At 44.6% G+C, this 21,633-nt stretch overlaps 1 protein-coding gene across 3 annotated transcripts in view; it reads right to left on the reverse strand.

Annotated features, from left to right (window-relative positions):
- Positions 1 to 21,633, reverse strand: part of RALGPS2 (Ral GEF with PH domain and SH3 binding motif 2) — a 298,932-nt gene that overhangs the window by 223,025 nt on the left and 54,274 nt on the right. For 2 of the 3 annotated variants that reach the window (XM_045028272.1, XM_045028274.1), the window contains exons 2-3: positions 17,543 to 17,682; positions 13,784 to 13,891 (exon numbers count right to left, since the gene is read on the reverse strand). In XM_045028272.1, coding sequence (XP_044884207.1) covers positions 13,784 to 13,891; positions 17,543 to 17,599 — 165 coding nt within the window. In that variant the 5' untranslated portion in view covers positions 17,600 to 17,682. Of the gene's footprint in view, positions 1 to 13,783; positions 13,892 to 17,542; positions 17,683 to 18,799; positions 18,881 to 18,975; positions 19,131 to 21,633 lie in introns of all 3 variants that reach the window. The other variant, XM_045028273.1, reaches the window with a different exon arrangement.

Here is a 21,633-nt window from a genome sequence, read left to right on the forward strand (position 1 = left end):
TAAAGCAAAAGTAAGCTGTCATAGGATAAGAGGGAAAGTCCTCTAATGAATCAGTAACTAGTTAAAAAGATAGGAAACAAAGGGTAGGTTCTCAGAAAGCAGAGGGGTAAATAGTGGTGTCCCGCAGTGGTCTGTACTTGGACCAGTACTATTCAACATATTTACAAATGATCTGGAAAAAGGGGTAAACAGTGAGGTGGCAAATTTTGCAGATGATACAAAACTACTCAAGTTAGCTAAGTCCCAGGCAGACTGCAAAGAGCTACAAAAGGATCTCTCAAAACTAGCTGACTTGGCAACAAAATGGCAGATGAAGTTCAATGTTGATAAATGCAAAGTAACGCACATTGGAAAACATAATCCCAACTATACATATAAAAAGATGGGGTCTAAATTAGCTGTTACTACTTAAGAAAGATCTTGGAGTCATTGTGGATGGTTCTCTGAAAACATCCACTCAATGTGCAGTGGCAATCAAACAAGCTAACAAAATGTTGGGAATCATTAAGAAAGGGATACATAAGACAGAAAATATTGTATTGCCTCTATATAAATCCATCATATGTCCACATCTTGAATACTGCGTGCAGATGTAGTTGCCCCATCTCAAAAAAGATATATTGGAATTGGAAAAGGTCCAGAAAAGGGCAATAAAAATGGTTAGAGGTATGGAATGACCATGGGCGCCAACTTATATGGGCTCCTGGTGCTAAAGCCCCAGGAATATTCACAGTCAGGGGCTCTGCTCCACCAATATTTGGAGCTAGGTTTCGCCACTTTAAATCCCAGCCGCGGCCGGGAATCAGAGGGCTCTGGGTTGCCCGCAGCAGCGGGGAGCCCAGAGCCCTTTAAATCCCAGCAGCGGCCGGGAATTAAAAGGCTCTGGGCTGCCTGCTGCGGCGGGGAGCGTAGAGCCCTTTAAATCCCAGCCGCGGCCGGGAATTAAAAGGCTCTGGGCTGCCTGCTGCGGCGGGGAGCGTAGAGCCCTTTAAATCCCAGCCGTGGCAGGGAATTAAAAGGCTCTGGGTTGCCCGCAGCCGCGGGGAGCCCAGAGCCCTTTAAATCTCAGCCGTGGCGGGAATCAGAGGGCTGTGCTTGGCAGCCCTCCCCTCCCCTGCCGCTACCTGGAGGAGACACGAAGGGGACTTCCGGCCAGGAGACGGACATCACTCACCTTAGCAGCTGCTGGGGCTTCCGTGAGTGTTTGACCCTATGATTCCCCCGCCTGCCCCAGCCCCAGCCCCCACTCCTGCCCAATGCTGGGGAAGGGGCAGCCCCATGCCATCCCCTCCTATCGTCTCCCAGTGAAGCTATGGTGAGGGGCAGCAGGAAGCCACATGTGAAGGCAATGCCCTCTCCCCCAGCACCCACCAACCCACCCGCCACAGGAGGGATGGGAGAGGGAGGCTTCCTAGACCTGAGCAGCTAGGGCTTGGGTGAATTTTATGACACCCTGCTCCGCCGCCCCATAGCCACCACCCTGCAGACCCCACTTCTGCCCCATGCTGGGCAAGGGGCAGCCCCATCCCCCATCCACAGTGAAGTTATGGTGAGGGGCAGCAACATGGAAGGCCACCTGTGATGGCAACCCCCCCCCCCACCCAGTACCCATCATAGGGGAGGTGAGTGAGCTTTCTGGACCTGAGAGGGGCCCTAGGAGCATGTGCAGTGACTGTGGTGCAGAGTGAGTGTGCTGTGGGGGGCAGGGGTGAGAGGACTGGAGGGGTCTCTCCCCTGGAGCTTGCTGCTGCCAGTGGTGGTGATGGGGAGTCCTCTCTGGCCCTAGCCCTGGGGCAGCCTGTCTGCACCCCAAGTGCCTCATCCTCAGCCCTGCCCCACCACAAAGCCGGCACCCCCAGCACCGAGCATGCTCCTGCACTGTGAACCCCTCATCCCCAGCCCCACCCCAGAACCCTCACCTGAGGGGAAAAATGTGCAACTTAAATTTGGTGGTCAGTTTGGAGTATCATTTTGTTTAGCACGATACTTGACTATTTTACACCCCTTTAAAGTATATAACTAGTCGTATACAGGTGTTACAAAGTGGGAATGTTCTTAATGTTTTCTCTGAATACTGTGTGGGTGCCTCAGTTTCCTCTCTGCATTTCTCAAGGATCTAGATGGTGGGATAAGGGGGTGTGATTGTTGTAGAGCCCTAGAGGGACAGTGTGAGCTGTTTGCACAGAGAATGGCTGAAACCCTGTCTCCTGGTAACTGATGGCCTGGGCCACTCTCCTGCAAGGTGCCAACTGAAGGTGTTGGAGAACAGAGAGATCGGGTGGCCTCCTAATGCCTGGAAAAGAGACAGGCCAGAGGAGGGAGTGTCAGTGCCTGTGCGGACTTCTGGGAAGTGCCTGGTGTGGAAGGGGATGCTGTGATGCTTTGGAACAACTCCATACAAAGACAGTCAGGACTCTGGGGGAGCCTCCTCTCTCCGAGCATACTGTCTCCAGGGAAAGAAGCGTACACCTTCCTGGGTCTGACCTCGGAGCATTCAGCATGCCCTTCCACATCATGCACTTTCCACAGCGAGTCTGCCCAGGCGGGTCCTGGGGCAACCAGAGGTCCCTGCACCCCAACTCCGCAGTCAGATGCGACTCTCAGCCAGACAGTAAAACAGAAGGTTTATTAGATGACGGGAACACAGTTTAAACAGAGCTTGTTGGTACAGAAAACAGAACCCCTCTGTCAGGTCCATCTTGGGGGGTGGGGAGCCCAGAACCAAGTTCTGGGTCTCTCCCCATTTCCCTAGCCAGCTCCAAACTGACACTCCCTCCTCTGGCCTCTGTGTCTCTTCCGGACAAGGAGGCCACCTGATCTCTTTGTCCCCAACACCTTCAGTTGGCATCTTGCAGGGGAAACTGAGGCACCCACACAGTATTCAGAGAAAATATTAAGAACATTCCCACTTCATCACAACAGGTGCAACAAAATATAATACTGTATATTGAAGTAGGCTAGTGCTGCTTCTGACTTTCCACTTTTAATTGACCCTTGTAATCTTGTGGCACTGACGCGTTGTAGCTTCATTTTATATTGGCTTACAGGGCGGGAGCGGGGGGGGGGGGGGCACCACCATTTTGGGCCCCACCAAAAATTATACAAACCTGCCGCCTATGGGAATGGCTTCTGTATGAGGAGAGATTAATAAGACTGGGACTTTTCAGCTTGGAAAAAAGAGACGACTAAGGGGGGATATGATAGAGGTCTCTAAAATAATGACTGGTGTGGAGAAAGTAAATAAGCAAGTGTTATTTACTCCTTCTCATAACACAAGAGCTAGAAGTCACCAAATGAAATTAATAGGAAGCAGGTTTAAAAAACAAACAAAAGGAAGTATTTCTTCACACAAAGCACAGTCAACCTGTGGAACTCTTTGCCAGAGGATGTTATGAAGGCCAAGACTATAACAGGGTTAAAAAAAAGAGCTAGATAAATTCATGGATGATAGGTCCATCAGTGGCTCTTAGCCAGGATGGGCAGGATGGTGTCACTAGCCTCTGTTTGCCAGAAGCTGGGAATGGACGACGACAAGGGATGGATCACTTGATGATTACCTGTTCTGTTCATTCCTTCTAGAGCACTTGGCATTGGCCACTGCACTAATATTAGGGTTTTTTGCTGCCCAATTTGACTGCCCAATTCTTAGGAGAAAAATATCAATCTCCATCAGCTCCACCCAGCAGAGATTGTAAATTGCTTGAGCAGTAGGTATGTGCTAAATACCTCCCACCCCAGCCTAGAGGCTTTCCCCTGGAAAGTTTACAATCTCTGTTAGAGCCCCATGAACCTGCAGAGTAGTCCACAACCCGAAGGCATCCCAGTACTGAATTTACACATTCCTTGATATAGAACCATTTGAATTGCAGAGCTTACAATCTCCTTTGCAACTTTATAATAAATATATTTTACATTGTATTAAAAAAGAACCTTAAAACACACAAGCAAAACTGCAGATTTCACACATTTAAAACTAATTAACTATTTTCCCCCCAAAACCTGACTTGCTTTTTAAGTCTCAATGATATATACAAAACAAGCCAAACTGAAGTGTCTCACTTGAGCTGATTAAGTTAGAGGACAACATTTCAGCTCAGAATATGTGGGAAATGTATTTTATGATGATTACGTTATGAAAACAACTCAATCAATTTTGCTCAGGCTTCCTGAAAAAAATGACTTCTTTTAAAACCAAGCAAGGAAAGATTCAGCCCAAATGGAATATGAGGAAGTTAAATTAAAAACATGCCTATTAATTTGATTTTGGTAGTGCAGACCCAGAGTAAAATTTCTTTCCCAAGTCCTTAGCACTCACAAATCCATGGAAGATTTTGGTGCTTTCTGGCCAACTTCATCTTCTCTGGGTGGCTCAGTTTTTTTGATACTTCAAGAAGAGTTCTGAAATGCTCATCTTGACTTGAATTGATCAAATGAAACAAGTTTACCACAATCATTTTTCTTTGTCAAGTTACCAGTATCCTTCAAGAAAAAATTTGTAAGTACGAGACAACTGTAAATTTGCAATATCTCTTTGCTCTGTCCTCCAGGCAGGTCTTTATGAATAAGTATTTTGACTACAAAAATTAACAATATGGGGAAATTCATTCTTCTATATTCCAGAAAGAGAATATGTCTAGCAATCTTATACATAAATTAAAGAATGTCTCCACAGCTTAGAATGAAAGAGAGGAAGGACAGATAAAACAGATTCTAGAAAGATTTCAGAAGACCAACCAACCTACAGCAGAGACAGCCAAAGAGAAATATATTTGGTTATGCATTCCAGGTAATAGTTCTAGAATGTGTCAGGAAGAAGCATTACTTTCTATATGAGAATGTTGGCTTTCTTGGATCCCAAAAAACTGAAGAATCCTTCAAGAGGAATGCTCATTTTTCAAGGAATTTATGTAATTTGTGAAGTTAACATCTGAAAAGGCAAACAATTTTGTGGTTAAGGCACTGTACTGCGAGTTGGAAAATCCGGGTTCAATTCCCAACTCTGCCACAGTGTTCTTTATTGGACAAGGTGCTGCAATGCTTCAGCTCCCCATCTATGCAGTGATAATACTACTTTAACTCACATGGGTGTGGAGGGGATAAATTCATTATTTCTGAGGTATTCAAAAACCACCACAGTTTTTCCTGGGGGGCGGGAGGGGGGGGAGGAGGAGAAAAAAAATATATAAAGCAAAGATTCTCAGACAGGCTAAACTAGAAAATTTACAGCCAGTAGGATAAGGACCAGCATATTCAGTTCCCCCTCAAGGATTACAGGATCCTTCTACAATTTATAAATTGTTTATTGGGGATTTAGCTGGACTGCTTTAGGGAAAAATGCAAGTAAGAGGGGCCATATCATTCAGTTTAAAAATCTTCCAGAGCTCAGGCTCTGTAGGCATATGATCCTCCTCAAGGATGACTGTAGTGGTGTTAGGACTATATGCTTCTGGGTGCAGAGCTGTTAAACTGCAATCAGTTGCATAGTGTAGGTAGTGTTCTTTTCTTCCATGGCTGAGACATGCCTTGGGTTTAAGAGATCATGTGTACAGGAACTCTGTCCACTTAATGTTTCTCTGTAAAGGTGGCTGAAGACGACTAGGATCCTTTTTTACTGTGATGAAGCCAGCCCAAAATATCCTACTTGGTCAAATATCTCTATTTCAGACTAGTTCAACTGCTTGCAGGCAAAGCAGATTTATTCCAGAATAGTGAAAAGCAGCATAGCTACAGATTTTATATAATTTCTGTTCTTGCTGGTAAACCTCTCAGCTGGTGTTGAAGAGAAATTCTGATAATGTGGACCCGGTTTTATGTTCAGAGGTATTTACTGAGTTCATTTAATTGTTTTCATCAGTTCTGGCACTGACTGAACCAGGAGTGTTATAAATCTCAACAGATCTTCTTGAATACAATATCATTCTGCCCTTTTCTCATTAACATCAATGTGCCCAGTTGAAAATCGTATAGCTATTGCTTCATTATATAGCCTTCCTGTAATAATGTGGGAAGCAGATAGGATAAATGGAAACCCAAATGGAATTGGACAATTAAAAGAAAAGTACTAAGAGAGCCGAGGATGGACTTCCCTACAGGAATAAAAATAAAGGTTTGTTTTTGAGGGTTTTTTTTTTTTTGGTGAATTTATCTGTTTTTATCTTGTATCAGCAAGAATGAGCAGAATAGGATATCATACAAATAAACTAACACCAGAAGAGAAGTTACATCCAGTTAATGCCTCCACCAGTAAGCAGATATGCCACCTCCTGGTCGCTCAGTTAACAGTGTAGAACGTCAGCTATGGAGTAGTTCAAGCCTATTCACACAAACATGAACCCTAAAGTAAAGATTTGTCTCATTAGAAAAAAAAATGAATGCATATTCAAACCTTGTTGGCAAAAAAGGAAAGTCATTCGCTGGACAGTGTAAACTGCACTACAATTGCAGAACAGTTAACCTCAATTTAGAAACTCTAGCAAAAACTCCATTTAACAAAATGAACATCTGTCCAGTTTGGGGAATAATTTGAGTAATGGAAAAAGACTGTAATAAGGATTTTTATGCAATGTTAAGATTCTGACTCAATAGATAACATATTAAAACCTTAATGCAAATTAATGGTTTCTCTTACTAGAGCTGACTTGGTGACTTTGAAGTGCTGTGAAATATGAAACAGGGCAAATAATATCTTTGTATCTTGCTCTCTAATTGTAATCTAAATTCTGCAGACGGGCTAAATCGACATATCTCATTGCTGCTCAACATCATCCTCTACTGGCTGAATAGGAATTAGTCAATGGAGCTCCATTCAGCCTTGCCAGCTAACCTGAATATGTAAGCGTAATGACCATTCATGTTCCAGACCCCAGATTCCAAAACCAAACCATTATTTCCTTCATATAGAGGTACCACAGGTTAGGGAAGGCACTGTGGTATTGTATATAGCTGGGCTTGGAATGCCAAACAGCATAGTGTATAGGATTGAGAAAAATATAGCACTGAGGGACATTTTTTTTAAAAAACTATTTTGCTGAGAGTTTTTTTTAAATTTAAAGAGACTTTTCTAAGGCACTCATCAGCCTAGTATCTGAATGCCTCACAAACAAATGAATTTATTTTCATAACACACCTGTGAAGTGAAGGGTAAATTAATTCCCTGTAGTTCAGTTTCTGTAAAGATATCTCTTGTGCAGAATTTTCAACTCCTGGGTCTTAGCTCAAGGGTAACAGTTCTCCCTGAGCCATTAAGATTTAATGATCCATCACATTCCACCCACTGCTAAATACAGATATTTTCCCCTCCAAATGTTCTAGTTATTTTGATTACACAGGAAGTGATGCTTCCATGATGATAGCCCATGCAAAATCATCAACACAATCAAAAATACCGTTAACAAAAAAATGAAAGCTAGGTGTAAGAATGAAGATAATTCTAAAAGAACCTCCAAATACCATGGGGAACTAGGGAGGCCAGTGAGATTCTAGGAATATAATAAAATATTGAGAAGCATAATTATAAGTAATTTACCTTTTTCTAAAGATATTATTTGTGAACAATTCTTACTCCTGAAGAGTAAAAAAAAGTCAATAAATCTGCTCCTGCAACAATCAAGGCCAATGTGTTGAAAGGTTTTTTTAATTTTTTTCTAATTCATAAATACAAAAGAGGAGTAAGGTTCTTCTTGAACATCCAACAGTGCACAAAACAGTCAAGTCTACAAGAGACAACAATGAAATAAACTTCCAGTAAAGTAAATAAAACATCCAAGTGAAAAAAAGGGACATCTGGAAAAATGAAGTGGATGGGAGAGTTTAGTCTCTCCTTACCTTGGAAACAAGCTCTGGAACAGAGAGCCACATACAGGATTCCCCCTTGAGGCTAAATTCAAACAATAATGTTTTGCACATGTGTATTATACAGATATCTCCAATGGAAACATCTGAAGAGACATTGGCAGCAACCCTCGATATAGCCTTCCATCTGCCAGTCAGTCAGGCCAAAGCAATAAGAGAGATACCAGATTCATTTATATACAGTCCTTTTGGTCACAGTATGGCCCAGCAAATTGGTGTAAAAATACCCTCAAAGTTGGGTTACTCCTGAGGGAATTCTGTGCATCTGCAGACATGCAGAATTCATCTCTCTCGCATCATTTTTATCTTCCTCACATAAAAAACATTTTGCCTAAGAGGTGCTGGCTGTTTTAGCACCACAGCAGCCTCAGGTGGGAAAAACGCAGAACTGCAACACTTAGGCAAAATGTATTTTATGCAGGAAAATACAAAATTCTATGTCCATTGCCGCAGAATTCCCCCAGGAGTAAAGTTCATCACAGCACCCTGCCTGCAGAGCCAGGTTAGGACAGAGTGGGGCACACAGGGCTGCTGGGAGGGAGGGGGGGGGGAAGAGTCCACAGACTTGGATTCAGAATGGCTAGTGGGGGGGAACAGATTGGAGCATGGGCTCAGGAGCTAGTGGGCTGATAGTGGTGAGCCTGGGGATGGGGACTGCAGAGACCCAAGGAGAATAAGGGGTGTGTGGAGAGGGGCAGACATGCCTGCCTGAATGGGAGAGGCTTGGGGTCAGACAGGGTCTGCATGGGGTAGGCTTCCCAACATCCTAACAATTCCCCACCGACCCCCAAAAGAAAAACCTCCCACCCACACCCAGCACCCTCTAGGTTTACTCTCAGGCTCCTTCCCTCTTCCTCAGCTCTTCCATTACCCTTTATTCCCCCAAGCCTTTGCACTGCTTCTGACAGGTGCAGGAAATACAGTTCTGTATTGTAATTTAAATTAATGAAACAAAAGTTCTGTATTAATATGCCTTGTAAGTAATCTATTTGTCAAAAAACAATTACCAGAATCTTTTTTTTTTTGGTCTATATTGTGACAGACATACTTGGTGACAGATATTTTGAAATAAATTACCAAAATAATAGAGTAATGTGTAGAGTCTCTATTTATCCAAGTGCATATGAAAGCTGGGAAAGAATACTGGTAGAGCAACTGACTGTTTGAGGGAAGTTAGTTACCGCTTTGGGCTGAAATATAGGATGTGATGAAGGATCATTTTGTGTTTATGGAAAACTGTGAATGGTGAATCTACCATCAAAGCCCGCAGTTCCCTTACTCTTCTGGGAAAACGTACTGCTATGATGAATACTGTTTAATAGATTAAGAGAGAGCACTCACTCATAGGTTCAAAGATTGGTTTTATGAATTGAGTGAGGACTATCAGGGGTTCTCACAATAAAATTTTTTGGTGGCCTCAGAGTGTGGCCACTGACTCTTGCGCTGGCTGCTCTTAAAATAATATTTTAGGAAAAATTGTATTAACTTTAGGAAAAACAAATATGCACATATACATACCCAAATCATTGTAATTTATTTATGTAGGATTTTTTTTTGCAGACAATAATAAAAATGTACTGCTGTCTATTCTTTACTGGAACTAAAGAAAATAGAAACACAAATAAGGTGCTTTGCACATTGTCTTTTTTATTGTTTCTTTTGCTTTTTTGGTTGTTTTGTTTCTTAAGACTTGCTAGCTTACTAAAAATCTGCTGTGAAATGTTATATTAACAAAACGTACAAATATTAGTTTTCACAGCAGACTTACTTAGCCCTGACAAGCCCAGGGACAAATTAAGCCTTGGATGGAGAGATAGGTACGGAGGGAGTGCGGGCCAGGGATGTTGGGGGCACTGGGGGAGGCAGTGGGAGCCAAGGGTGATGGGGGGTGAGCTCAGGGCCAGAGCCCACCACCACGCAGCCGGAGAACAGAGCCAGAAGCCCCATGGCTGGAACCTGCCACCCACCATCCCAGGGCTGGAACCTGACTTCACCACTCCCAGGAAGGCGGAGAACTGACTGGCTGCCTGCTCCTCCAGATTGTGTCTCTCCAGAGGGAAAACGCTATCCCACACCAATACCAAGATTTCGAAGAGGGTTTGGAGGTATCGTGCACAGTTTCTCAGTGCATAAGATGATATCCACAGGAAATCTGACATCCCTGAGTATCCTATTAGGCTACAAGACTGAAAATACAATAAAAACATTTCCATTCCTACTGGACATAGTTCTACTATGATTTGAAGCCATTAAAGTCAATACTTCCTTCTTCAAAAACATATCTGAAAGACAGGTACAAAGCATTAAAAACCGCATCAGACTGTCAGTGAGACTGATAAAAGATCCTCCCAATGCTCAGAACACCAAGTAGCCTCAATATGTTAAGAAACCTGAAATCCCCAAAACCAATATGCTGGACCACCCCAAGTCACACACTGGAGAAAAATACTGTGCCTCACTTCCAGGACAGACGCTGAAGTCTCAGCAACCAAACCACACCACACCACATCTAAATAGGGTCTGGCATATCAAAGCAGAAACTGACATGTCAGGGTAGGAACCAGAGCACTGTGAAAAAGCACCACAACCTCCTCCCTCAAAAAGAAGTACTGAAGCACTGCAGAGTATGTTGGAGCATTCAAGGCAATGTTCTCAAAAGGAATTTAGGCATTTGTACTAGACAGATAGACCTCAGTTCCTTAGTGTAAGACTGGAAAAGTACAGATAAGTGTTATAAGGATACATGAGCATCTCCAGAAGAACTGAAGTAATACAGATGCACAGTCTAACAGGGAGTTGCTGCATCAATTATAGATCAAGAAGGAACTAACTGAAGCATTCAGAGAAAAGGCTATTATAAAAAGAGGACAGCCAGCTTACACTCTACATCAGTGTTTTTCAAACTGCAGGTCACGACCCAGTACTGGGTGGCAGAATGTAAGGCACTGGGTCGCAAAGGCTCTGGTCAGCACTGCCGACTGGGCCATTAGAAGTCCTGTCAGCGGTGCTGCCCGGCTAAGGCAGGCTAGTCCCTACTTGTTCTGACACCGTGCTGCACCCCGGAAGTGGCTAGCAGCAGGTCCAGTTTCTAGGCACAGGGGCCACGGGGCTCCACACTCTCATTGGCCATGAACTGGCCAATGGGAGCTGGGGGGGGGGAGGAGGACTGCCTGCAGGCGAGAGCTGCGCAGAGCCACTTGTGCACCTCCGCCTAGAAGCTGGACCTGCCGCTGGCCACTTCCGGGGCACAGTGCAGTCCGCGGTGCCAGGACAGGCAGGAAGCCTGTCTTAGCACCCCCATTGCACCACTGACCAAGAGCCTCCCGAGGTAAACCAGTGCCCCAATCGCCTACCCCAGTCCTCATCTGCCCCCCCCCAAAAAAACTCAGAGCTCCTTCCTGCACCTCAAACTCCTCATCCCCGGCTCCATCCCAGAGCCTGTACTCCCAAGCCCAGAGCCCTGACCCCCTCCCACACCCCCAACCCCCTGCCACAGACCTGAGCCCCCCCCCCACAAACCCCTCATCCCCAGCCCCACCCCTGCATCCCAATCTTCTGCCCCAGCCCAAGGCCCTCCCACACCCCAACCCCTCATCCCCAGCTCCGTTGGGTTGTGGACATCAATTTTCTTCAACTAGGTCACCAGAAAAAAAGTTTGAAAACCACTGTTCTACACCACTACTGCTGCCCTTAAAGGTTACCAATCCTCATGAACTAAGGGAATTCTACCAGTTTCACGCTGAGGGGCTAATACCTGGAGCTAATCTTGCTCAAATGATATTATAATTCAAGTACAGTTAAACCCTGTTATCTCGACGGCCTAGGGGTTTGCCAAAAGCCATCGAGATAACCAATGATCGAGATAAACCCCTATCCACCCCCCCACCCCCTCCCTGCCCCCTTACCGCGCTGCCTGCACGTGGCTGGATCCGGCAAAGCGGAGCCGGGCGGACGGACGAACGGACGGACGGACGGGCGGGGAAGCGGAGCCGGCGGGCGGGCGGCAGGCGAAGCCGGGACCAGGTATGTGGGGCGGGGACGGGCAGGGACCAGGTATGCGGGCCGGGTGGGCGGGGACAGGCAGGGACCGGGTATGCGGGGCGGGGAAGCGGGGACCGGCGGGCGGGGAAGCGGAGCCGGCGGGCGGGCGGCAGGAGAAGCCGGGACCAGGTCTGTGGGGCGGGGACGGGCAGGGACCAGGTATGCGGGCCGGGCGGGAAGCGGAGCCGGGCGGGGAAGGAACCGCGGGGCTGGGGAGCCGGGACACGGTGGGTCGGGGACGCGGGGAGCCGGGCGGCTGGGGACGCGGGAAGCGGGCGGCTGGGGAACCGCGCGGCTGGAGAGCCGGGGAGCCGGCGGCTGGGGACGCGGGAAGCGGGCGGCTGGGGAACCGCGCGGCTGGAGAGCCGGGGAGCCGGCGGCTGGGGACACGGTGGGTCGGGGACGGGCTCGAGATATTAGGGTTCTGCAAATCGACATAAGGGATGAGAAACTCATAAGCCAAAGAGGGAGTCTGGCGGTTCCACTTGTAAACCGTCGACTTAACAGGATTGGCAAGTTAACCGAGGTCGACATAAATGGGTTCGACTGTATTATAAACCATATTTTACAGATGAGGAACTGAGGCAAAGTAAAAGTGACTTGCCCAAGGGCAACAAAAATGATTAGGCCTATGGAACAGCTTCCATATGAGGAGAGATTAAAAAGACTGGGACTGTTCAATTTAGAAAAGATGGCTAAAGGCAGTTCTACACTACCACTTAAATCAATCTAAGTTGCATCACTCAAGGGTGTGAAAAAGACACCCGGCTGTGCAATGCAACCTAAGCGCTGTCTGCACTGGCACTACATCAGCAGGAGACACTCCTGTCGGCACAGAGCATCTTTACCAGACATGCTACAGTGGCACAGCTGCACCGATGTAGTGCTTCTAGTGCAGACCTGCCGTAAGGGAGGATATAACAAGAGGTCTCTATACCATTCATGTTTAATAGAAAGTTAATAAGGAATGTTATTTACACCTTCACATAACACAAGAACTACGGGTCACCTGATGAAATTAATAGGCAGCAGGTTTAAAATAAACAAAAGGAAGTACTTCTTCACACAACACACAATCAACTTGTGCAACTCAATGCCATAGGATGATGTTAAGGCCAAAAATGTAACAGGATTAAAAAAAAAGAACTAGATAAGTTCATGGAGGATAGGTCCATCAATGACTATTAGCCAAGATGGTCAGGGACACAACCCCATGCCCCAGGTGTCCTACACCTCCAATTGCCAGAAGGTGGGACTGAACCACTCAACACTGCCCCTTTTCTGTTCATTCTCTCCGAAGCAGCTAGTATTGGCCACCGTCAGAAGATAGGAAACTGGTCTATACGGACCATTGATCGGACCCAGTATGGCCATTCTTATGTTCATAACACAACACAGATCTTGAGTCCAATGCTGTAAATCATAAAACCACCTTTCTGTAACATACCAGGGTACAATCCAGACTAATGAGAAGCTGTTACCCCTGCCCTGCAACTTTGGTTGCTTTACAATGCCTTGCTGAAGGAATTTCTACTTGGGCTGCTCAAAAACAACTTTCCAGCATGCAAGCCACAACCTGAGCGTTTGTATGTAACTGCAGCCTGCCAGCCATAGTTGGATTACTCTCAGGCTCTTATCAGTCTTGGTTATACTGCAGGGTGACCCCAAAACACTCCCAGTCTTAGATTTCCCCCCCCAGAAATGTATGTCCTGTACTGTCCAGCCTGGAGCCTGGAGGAAGTCAGCCCCTGTGACCAAAGGAACCACAGAGGGCCTCTTTTTGAAGCCCTGTGGGTGGGAGGTGGGGAGAAATAGGGTTGTTAAGAGGGGAAAAGAAACAGCACCAAAAGTATAAGTATTCCCACAAAAAGATAACTTGTTGATTGCTTACGGCGTATTCTTCTGGTGTAACCTTGAGAACGTCGAATACCACTGCATCAAAGCTTTTCTTCAGTTCAGCAGAACCTTTGTCACTTAAGGATTCAGAGCTGCTACTCTTCTGTCAAAATAAAAAAAAAAAAGAACAGATATAGTTCTCTTTTCAAAACAAGAAGAAAATGTTTATTTTCAAGTGTCTCTTTGTTGCAAGAAACATTTCTATACTGCAAATTACCCTTGTGCACGTAGCATATTAGCACATGTAGCATATTAGGGCCTGACCGAAACCCCATTGAAACCAGAGAACCTCAGTTGACTTCAGTGGGCTCTAGAAGATGCTCATAATGCACAACATTTACACAGAGAGAATTGGCATTTAATCTTGCTTACTCAAGGCAAAAAATGATTTCTACTAGTCTTAGATTTAAAAAAAAAGTCACTGAAAAGGGCGAATAGATACAAAGATTGGTCAGGAAAGAGCTAACATTGAAATAAAATGGTAGTTGCAGGTAAGTACTGAGATGATATGTCAGCTATCCTACCTCCTTTCTTAAGCACTAAAATCACTGCAATTACAAAATAAATTTGATTTTTGTTTAGACCTTTTGTATTGATTGGGTTAGCAGACAACATGAAAGTAATAATTAATGCCGGGCTGACAGCTCGAGCCATCAGCACTGGAGGGGGAGGCAGCTGTAAGCCCTGCGCCTGGTTGACAGCTCAGGCTGTCAGTGCAGGGGCAGAGCTTCAGCTGTCAGCCCTACACAAGGCTGACAGTCAGACAATGTAAGTAACACGGTGTAGACATGGAGACTGTGTTGCCCTAACTACATCGACCTAAGCATTATGCCTCTCACGGAGGTGGAGTTAAGTTAATGTAGTGGGCAACGTATATTGGCAAGAGCACCACTGTAGTGTAGACACTAACAGAGTTAGGTCAATGTAAGCTGCCTTGCGTCGACATAACTCTATAGTGCAGACTGAGCCCAAGTTAGTTTTCCAGATCTGAAGAAGAGCTCGAGGTAAGCTTGCCCCTCTCACCAACAGAAACTGGTCCAATAAAAGACATTACCTCACCCACCTTGATTCTCTATTATCCTGGGACCAACACAGCTACAACAACGCTGCATATAGCAAAACAATGAGAATAGATCTGACAGCGGAAAAGACGTGGGTATAGACAAAGAAAGTTGTCTTAAAACTGTGGTGAACTCAATTTTACAGTTTTTTGTGTTGTCTTTTTTAATTCTGACCCACAAACATCCTTTGGTTTTTAGTATATTAAAATAAATGGCAAGCAGTATCCACTTTAAAACACCTCTTCTCTCATCTACATTTGCCAGCTTAAAAAAAAAAATATGCAGCATAATCTTAAAGAACATGAAAAAGACAAGGTTACTCACCCTATGCAGTAACTGTGGTTCTTCAAGATGTGTCCCCCTATGGGTGCTCTACTCTAGGTTGGTGCTCCATGCACCTCAGATTGGAGATTTTAGGTAGCAGTGTGCATTGGGCCCACACATGCACCCTCCACACCCTGCAGCCTTGTGCCTTACAATGAGGCTGAATAGAGCTGCATGGGTGAACTGCCCTCAGTTCCTTCTCTGCTATGGAACCAGTTGTAAAGAACTATGAAGCAGAGGGGAGGAGGGCGAGTAGTGGAAAACCCATAGGGGGACACATCTTGAAAAACCACAATTATTGCACAGGGTGAGTAACCTTCCCTTCTTCGAGTAAGGACTATGGGTGCTCCACTCTAGGCGACTATCGAGCAGTACTCTCTACAGAGGGATGGGGTTTTGGAGCTGAGTCTAGGATCGAAGATAGAACTGTAGAGCTAAATATGGCATCAGAAGCTCAGGCATGAATGTCAGCAGAGTGTTCAGCAAACATATGAATGGATGTCCAAGTCATGGCTCTACATATTTCTGCAAGCCAGATATCCACCTAGAGAGTCTTTGCTTGGAAATCAGAGATCCCTTAGTTCCCTGCAATGGAGAGAAATAATCTGAGGGTAGGTCCATACTTGCCGCGCGGGTCGACGCGGTGAGTTCGACTTCTCGGAGTTCGAACTATCGCGTCTAATCAAGACGCGATAGTTCGAACTCCCCACGCACTCCGGTCGACTCTGGAACTCCACCACCGCGAATGGCGGTGGTGGAGTCGACCTTGGAGCCACGGAGTTCAACCCCGCCGCGTCTGGACAGGTAAGTCAGTCGAACTAAGGTAGTTCGACTTCAGCTACGCTATTCGCATAGCTGAAGTTGCATACCTTAGTTCGACACCCCCCCCCGTAGTGTAGACCAGACCTGAGAGATTTCCTACAGGGCTTAGTCCTGTCTAAATCAGGAGGGCATTAGACTTTTATATCAAGTGTATGTAATGTATTATCTCCTTTACAAAAACCAGTGTGACTTAGGGAAGAAAACTGGAAGGTGGATAGGTTGACATGTGGAAGTCCGAAGATACCTTGGGCAGGAACTTGGGATATAGTCACTGCGTGACCTTATTTTTAAAGATGACTGTGAAGGAGGTGGGGGAGGGGGGGAAGTGATGCTATTAGACACCCTACCTCACCCACTCTTTGAGAAGTACTCATGGCTACTACAAATGCAGATTTCATAAACAATTGTAAGAGGACCAAGACTCATTGAATGAGAAACCTCAAAAAATAAGTGAGCAACTTCCAGATGGAAGTCAATCTCTAGTTCTCAGTGGAAGCACATGGGGTTTGTTATTTCTACTCACAACATCCATCTCTGAAGAAGTATATTTATGGAGAACCCTATGATTCATCCTGATCATCCAGGAAGCAACAGACATTGTCTTGTCACCCTCACATCCTAAGGTCTCTTCAAGATAAAGACAGGGTACTGAATAAGATATAACAAGCTCCTACCCTTAAACCAAAACCCACTACAAAGGTAGGAGCCCATTTCCCAAGCACATAGCTCAGCAGCATCCATGTCCTATGGCTTATCCACATTAAAAGTACCTCTTGTCTCTTTATAACTGCTGTTAAATGAGAAAGGGCAGTCAAGTAACCCACCATAGGATCTGCTGTCTGTGTAACATACTGCCTATAAGCAAAGGACCTAGGAAACAAGAGTCTATTTGAAGACTCTGAAAAGCCCAAGGTGGGGGCACCAAGAGGATTGAGACAAGCAACAGAAAGAGAGATGCTCCACCATAAGCAAGACTACAGTGTGTGCTTCAGAGAGGCTCTAACATGCCACCTGAGGCATCCAGGAGGTGACACAAAGTTTTGGCGAAGGCAACTGATATGAGGCGCATCATCAACAAAAATGTGCCAAAACCTTATCCATTTACTGAGCTTGAAATTATTTTCAAAAGTTAAGTATAAAATAAAAATTGGAACTGCATAAGAGTTTTCAATAAGACTCCTTTTACACACCAGGCACAGTGCGATAGAATAATCAGACACAACAAGAGCTGAAAAGCTTCTACCACATCCATAGAAACTGAGGAGAGGCACTTATTGCCTATGGCAAATCCACACAGGCTGAATCATGCTCCTGGCTGGTAAGCATTCTAAAAACTCAAAATTTTGAACTAAATTAAATATGAACCGTCAAATGTCAGAGACAAGATCCACAGAATAAGACCCTGCTTCACAACGTATCTTTGTAGAAAGAAAAAAGTCACTGTTTCAATTGGGGGGCGGCGGGACAATGCGGTTTGTAACCCTCTACATTTTATGGATTTAAATATCTGACTAATTAATAAGGGGCTGTAGGTTTGTAATCCTTACCTCTGAAGCAGTAGCGGCAATATTAACATTGCTCGACTGCCCGTTCATTAGCTCCATACTGCCCACACCACTGATCTTCTGCCCTACATTTACAGCAGCAGGGTAGTCACTTCATTTCCAAGGCAATAGAGTAATCATTCCTACGAGAAAATTAAAAGAAGTCAGAAACTGTATTCTTATAATAATGCTGCTTGTTTTTTTCATTTCTGCACAGAAAAACTGTTTGGTAACGAGAAATATTTTGGGACTGTCAAAGCAATAAAATTTATTTATATATGAATGTTACTGATACAATAAAGGTTTGTTTTGTTTTCAATTTCATGAAATATTAGTGCCCCCTAGTGTTGAGAAACAGATCCTAGCTTAGCTTTTATTAGTATCTACATCTGTAGATAATCAGAGTACAGATTAAATACATTTCCTGAATTTGCTATTTATGAATTATGACTTTAAAATATAAAAGTCAAGTCAGAACTGTGTCAGGGCTGCAATTAACTGGAAAACAAACGGTTTAACGTAACTATAAACAATCCGATAGGACTTTAAAATGTTTAAAATTAAAACTGCAATAAAAGGTCACAAGACAGACACAAAATAAAGTTAATTCATTCCATGGAATTTTTTCCAAAAAACACACTCAAACATGTATAGATAAGTTTTAAATTACTTGCAGTAATCTTCATTAGTACATCTGACAAATATGTAATCCTAAAGAGCAAGAAACTGCAAGAACTAAAATTTAAGTAATTCAACATGCCCAGGAGTAATCTGATAATTAAAAGGTCATTGCAGGAAAGAAAAAAAAATGAGGAGGATTTGAAATACAGGCCCACATCCTGAGGCTTTCAAGATCTCTCTGCTCTCCACCAATCCTTGCCTGATCTATGCTGAGCTGGTCCACTGATGCAATTTAGAGCAGCCATGCAACTGCAAGTCGTTTAGACAGCAGCAACCCATCAATAATGTTTACATGCCAACTCTGTTCACACATCAGTTGCACAAAAGCAGTCAATGATGTACTTGGATGGTCTCAACTCTGTCCAGTATAAACCCAACCACAGTAGCTACAATCCACAGAGCAATAATGAGAGACAAAAGATATGTTTAATAAACATTTTATCAGCTTTTACAAAAAACTTTAAATACAAAAAAAAGTTTAGTTTAAATATATTCTTGTTTAGTTTTCTCCTCCAGAGGCTTTACATGAAATACAAAACAAAAAAGGGACAAATTAAGCAGCCACTACACAATTACAACCTGTGAATGTGCTTGTCTTACTACTTGCTGGCACAATAATCCAGTAGCTTCTTTGATGCACCTCTCCCACATTCCTGAATTCTGAAAAGGAAAACAGAGGGGCATTAGTGAAGAGATACAGTCAGGCAATTCCCCAATCCTCATGATCCCCAGATTAATCTCAGATCTCAAATTACCTCCTCATGGTGCTCCAGCACCCAGTGATTTCCCCATTTCCATCGCCTGAAGACTGGTACATCCCTTGGACCCCACTAATCAGATGAGATGTAAGACAGAAGTGTCGGGGAGCAAGTCTTCAATCTGGACATGAACCACTCCTGTTCTCTGAATCCTAGAAGAAACCATGAGAGAAGAAAACTATTAGCTCAGCTTCAAAAAACCCACTCACAACAAAACAGGAAAACAAAATGCAACTTAAAAATGAATTACAGTAATAAACAAGTTCCTTACCTCCTTAACCACCACCATTCAAAAGTAGCAGTGCTCAAAGTTGACTCTGACCTCAGGCCAAGAGTTAATCGGTAGAGGGTGCAGCAGGAGGCGATAGCTTTCTGCCATAGTATCTGCACGCAGTCATGCAAGGAAGCAGCCCCTGCCTCTCACAATGCATGCATGGATCCACCAGAAGGATAGGACTATTTAAAGCAGTAAGTTTAATGAACTAAAAACAAACAGTTGGACACATGTTTCAGGGAGCTGTGACTGCAATTGTCGGATAAGGGCTTTCTATTGAAAAATGTGTGACTTCCCTCACACAACTTCAGGGATCATTTGTCTTTTTTAAAAAGTTATGTGAGACAACAAATACAATACTATAATCAGATAGCTTTTCTGTACAAGAGCCAGGAATCAACTAAAAAGTTTTCTATTCATGACCTTAGTCCACAAAAGTTTGGGTTTCTAAAAGGCCTCTCATTTTTTCAGGATTACCCACCAGCTTATTTGATTTCTACATACCTTCTGTTTTGTGATTCTTTGTGAAGGGGTTACGTTTAAAAAATGTATTTTATTTTACTGCCTTAGCTATTATTTTTCAATTAAACAAGAACAGACTGAAACCATGATTTAGTATCTTCTTCTCTCGTTCACTCTATCTTCTATATAAGCACTAGAGAAATAAAACTAATTAAAAACATTTAAGGAACCTTGCTGAGCCCTGGTCTACACTACAACTTGTGTCAGTATAACTACGCTGCTCAGGGGTGTAGAAAATCCACACCCGTGAGCGACATAGTTATAGTGACTTAACCTCCAACATCGACAGCGCTGGGTTAAAGGGAGGGCTTCTCCTGTCAACACAGCTACCACCTCTTGGGGAGGTGGAGTACCTACACTGATGGGAGAAGCTCTCCTTTTGGCATGGAGTGTCTTCAGTAACCGGTGCCACTGTGCCACTGCACCAGGACAGTGGCAAGCGTAGAGAAGCTCTGAGTTTATTATAGCTGACTGTCAGGCTAAGGGCAAGACCAGCTAAGGACAAGACCAGCTTTCTGTTTAAAGCTCAACTCTTCTACATCATGCTCCCGCATGGTTACTCAGATTGCCTTGAAATTTGGTGTGCCTCGTATGGGCACAGGGTGCAGTTAGAGAGCCAAATTTGAGATATTTTGACTCAGGGGTTCCCAAGATACAGCAATCTGAAAAAAAAAAAAACAGTTCTCTTAAGGCTGATGGTATTTTTTGCCCAGACATGGGGATCAAACCAGTGCTCCGATCCTGTAACAGAGTCTTAATCGCTCAAGAGTTACCCTCAACTAGTGTCTGCCCCACTGCCCCTTTAGGGGAGCAAAATTCAGAACTATATTCACCAAAGAATTTAGCTTTCATTTCAGGTGCATGCCTAATGGTCACAAGGTACACAGAGCATGCAAGCATGCATGAACAGAGGAGCCAAGAGCCCATATTTGGGGGACCTTGACCGTCTGAAGGGGTCTATGCCAGTCTCTCCCTGCTCTATGCATGAGCTGACATCTGGGGTTCAAGCTCTGTGGCCCTGCTGCTTGAGGTGAGGAGCTGAGAATAGACATGTTAGGAGCATGCACCAAGAACACATTGCTTACTGGAGCGAGGTGGTGAGAATCAGGTATGATTTATACACATCACAGGTTTCTCAAACACTGGGGAAGGGGGATGGAACACCCACTGAGATGAATGGAGCAGTTCACATGTCAGAGCTATTGTTTCAGGCTGTACTCATCTCTAAGGGGTGCTCTCATTAGCTGAGACCATCATATTGAGATGAATGGCCCACTTCACACCTCTTAGAGCCTCCTGTATTTCAGGATTATCCTGTGCTGGGAATCAGGATATAGCAAAGCAGTTGCTGATGATTAACTTCATACAGTATTAAAGCAGAGAGCTAGCTCTACTACAGCTGAGGTTGACAAGACTTTTCTATTTAAAGAACAATTATTCTAAGTGTTCTAGAATTGTAGAGGCATGGAACAGCATTAGTGATCCAAATCATGTGGCCTAGAGGAAAGAACAGCAGACTGGAATTTGTCTACACTTTGGACCTTACAGCAGCACAGCCATTGGCGCTGATTTCCCCACTTTTCCCTGGGTGCTTGACCCACCTCCCACACCCCGCCCCCAGCCCTGCCCCCACTCCACCCCTTCCATAAGGCCCCACCTCTTCCCACCCCTATTCCAACCCCTTCCCCAAATCCCCACCACGGCCTTGCCTCTTCCCCTGAGTGTGCCATGTTCCTGCTCCTCCCCCCCCCACCCCCAAGCTTGTTAACACCTCCGAACAGCAGAGCACACACTAATTTTTCCCCATGGGTGCTCCAGCCCTGGAGCACCCACGCAGTCAGCACCTATCAACACAGCTG

This window comes from Mauremys mutica, chromosome 8 (assembly GCF_020497125.1).
Source record: "Mauremys mutica isolate MM-2020 ecotype Southern chromosome 8, ASM2049712v1, whole genome shotgun sequence".
Classification (NCBI taxonomy): Eukaryota; Metazoa; Chordata; order Testudines; family Geoemydidae; genus Mauremys; species Mauremys mutica.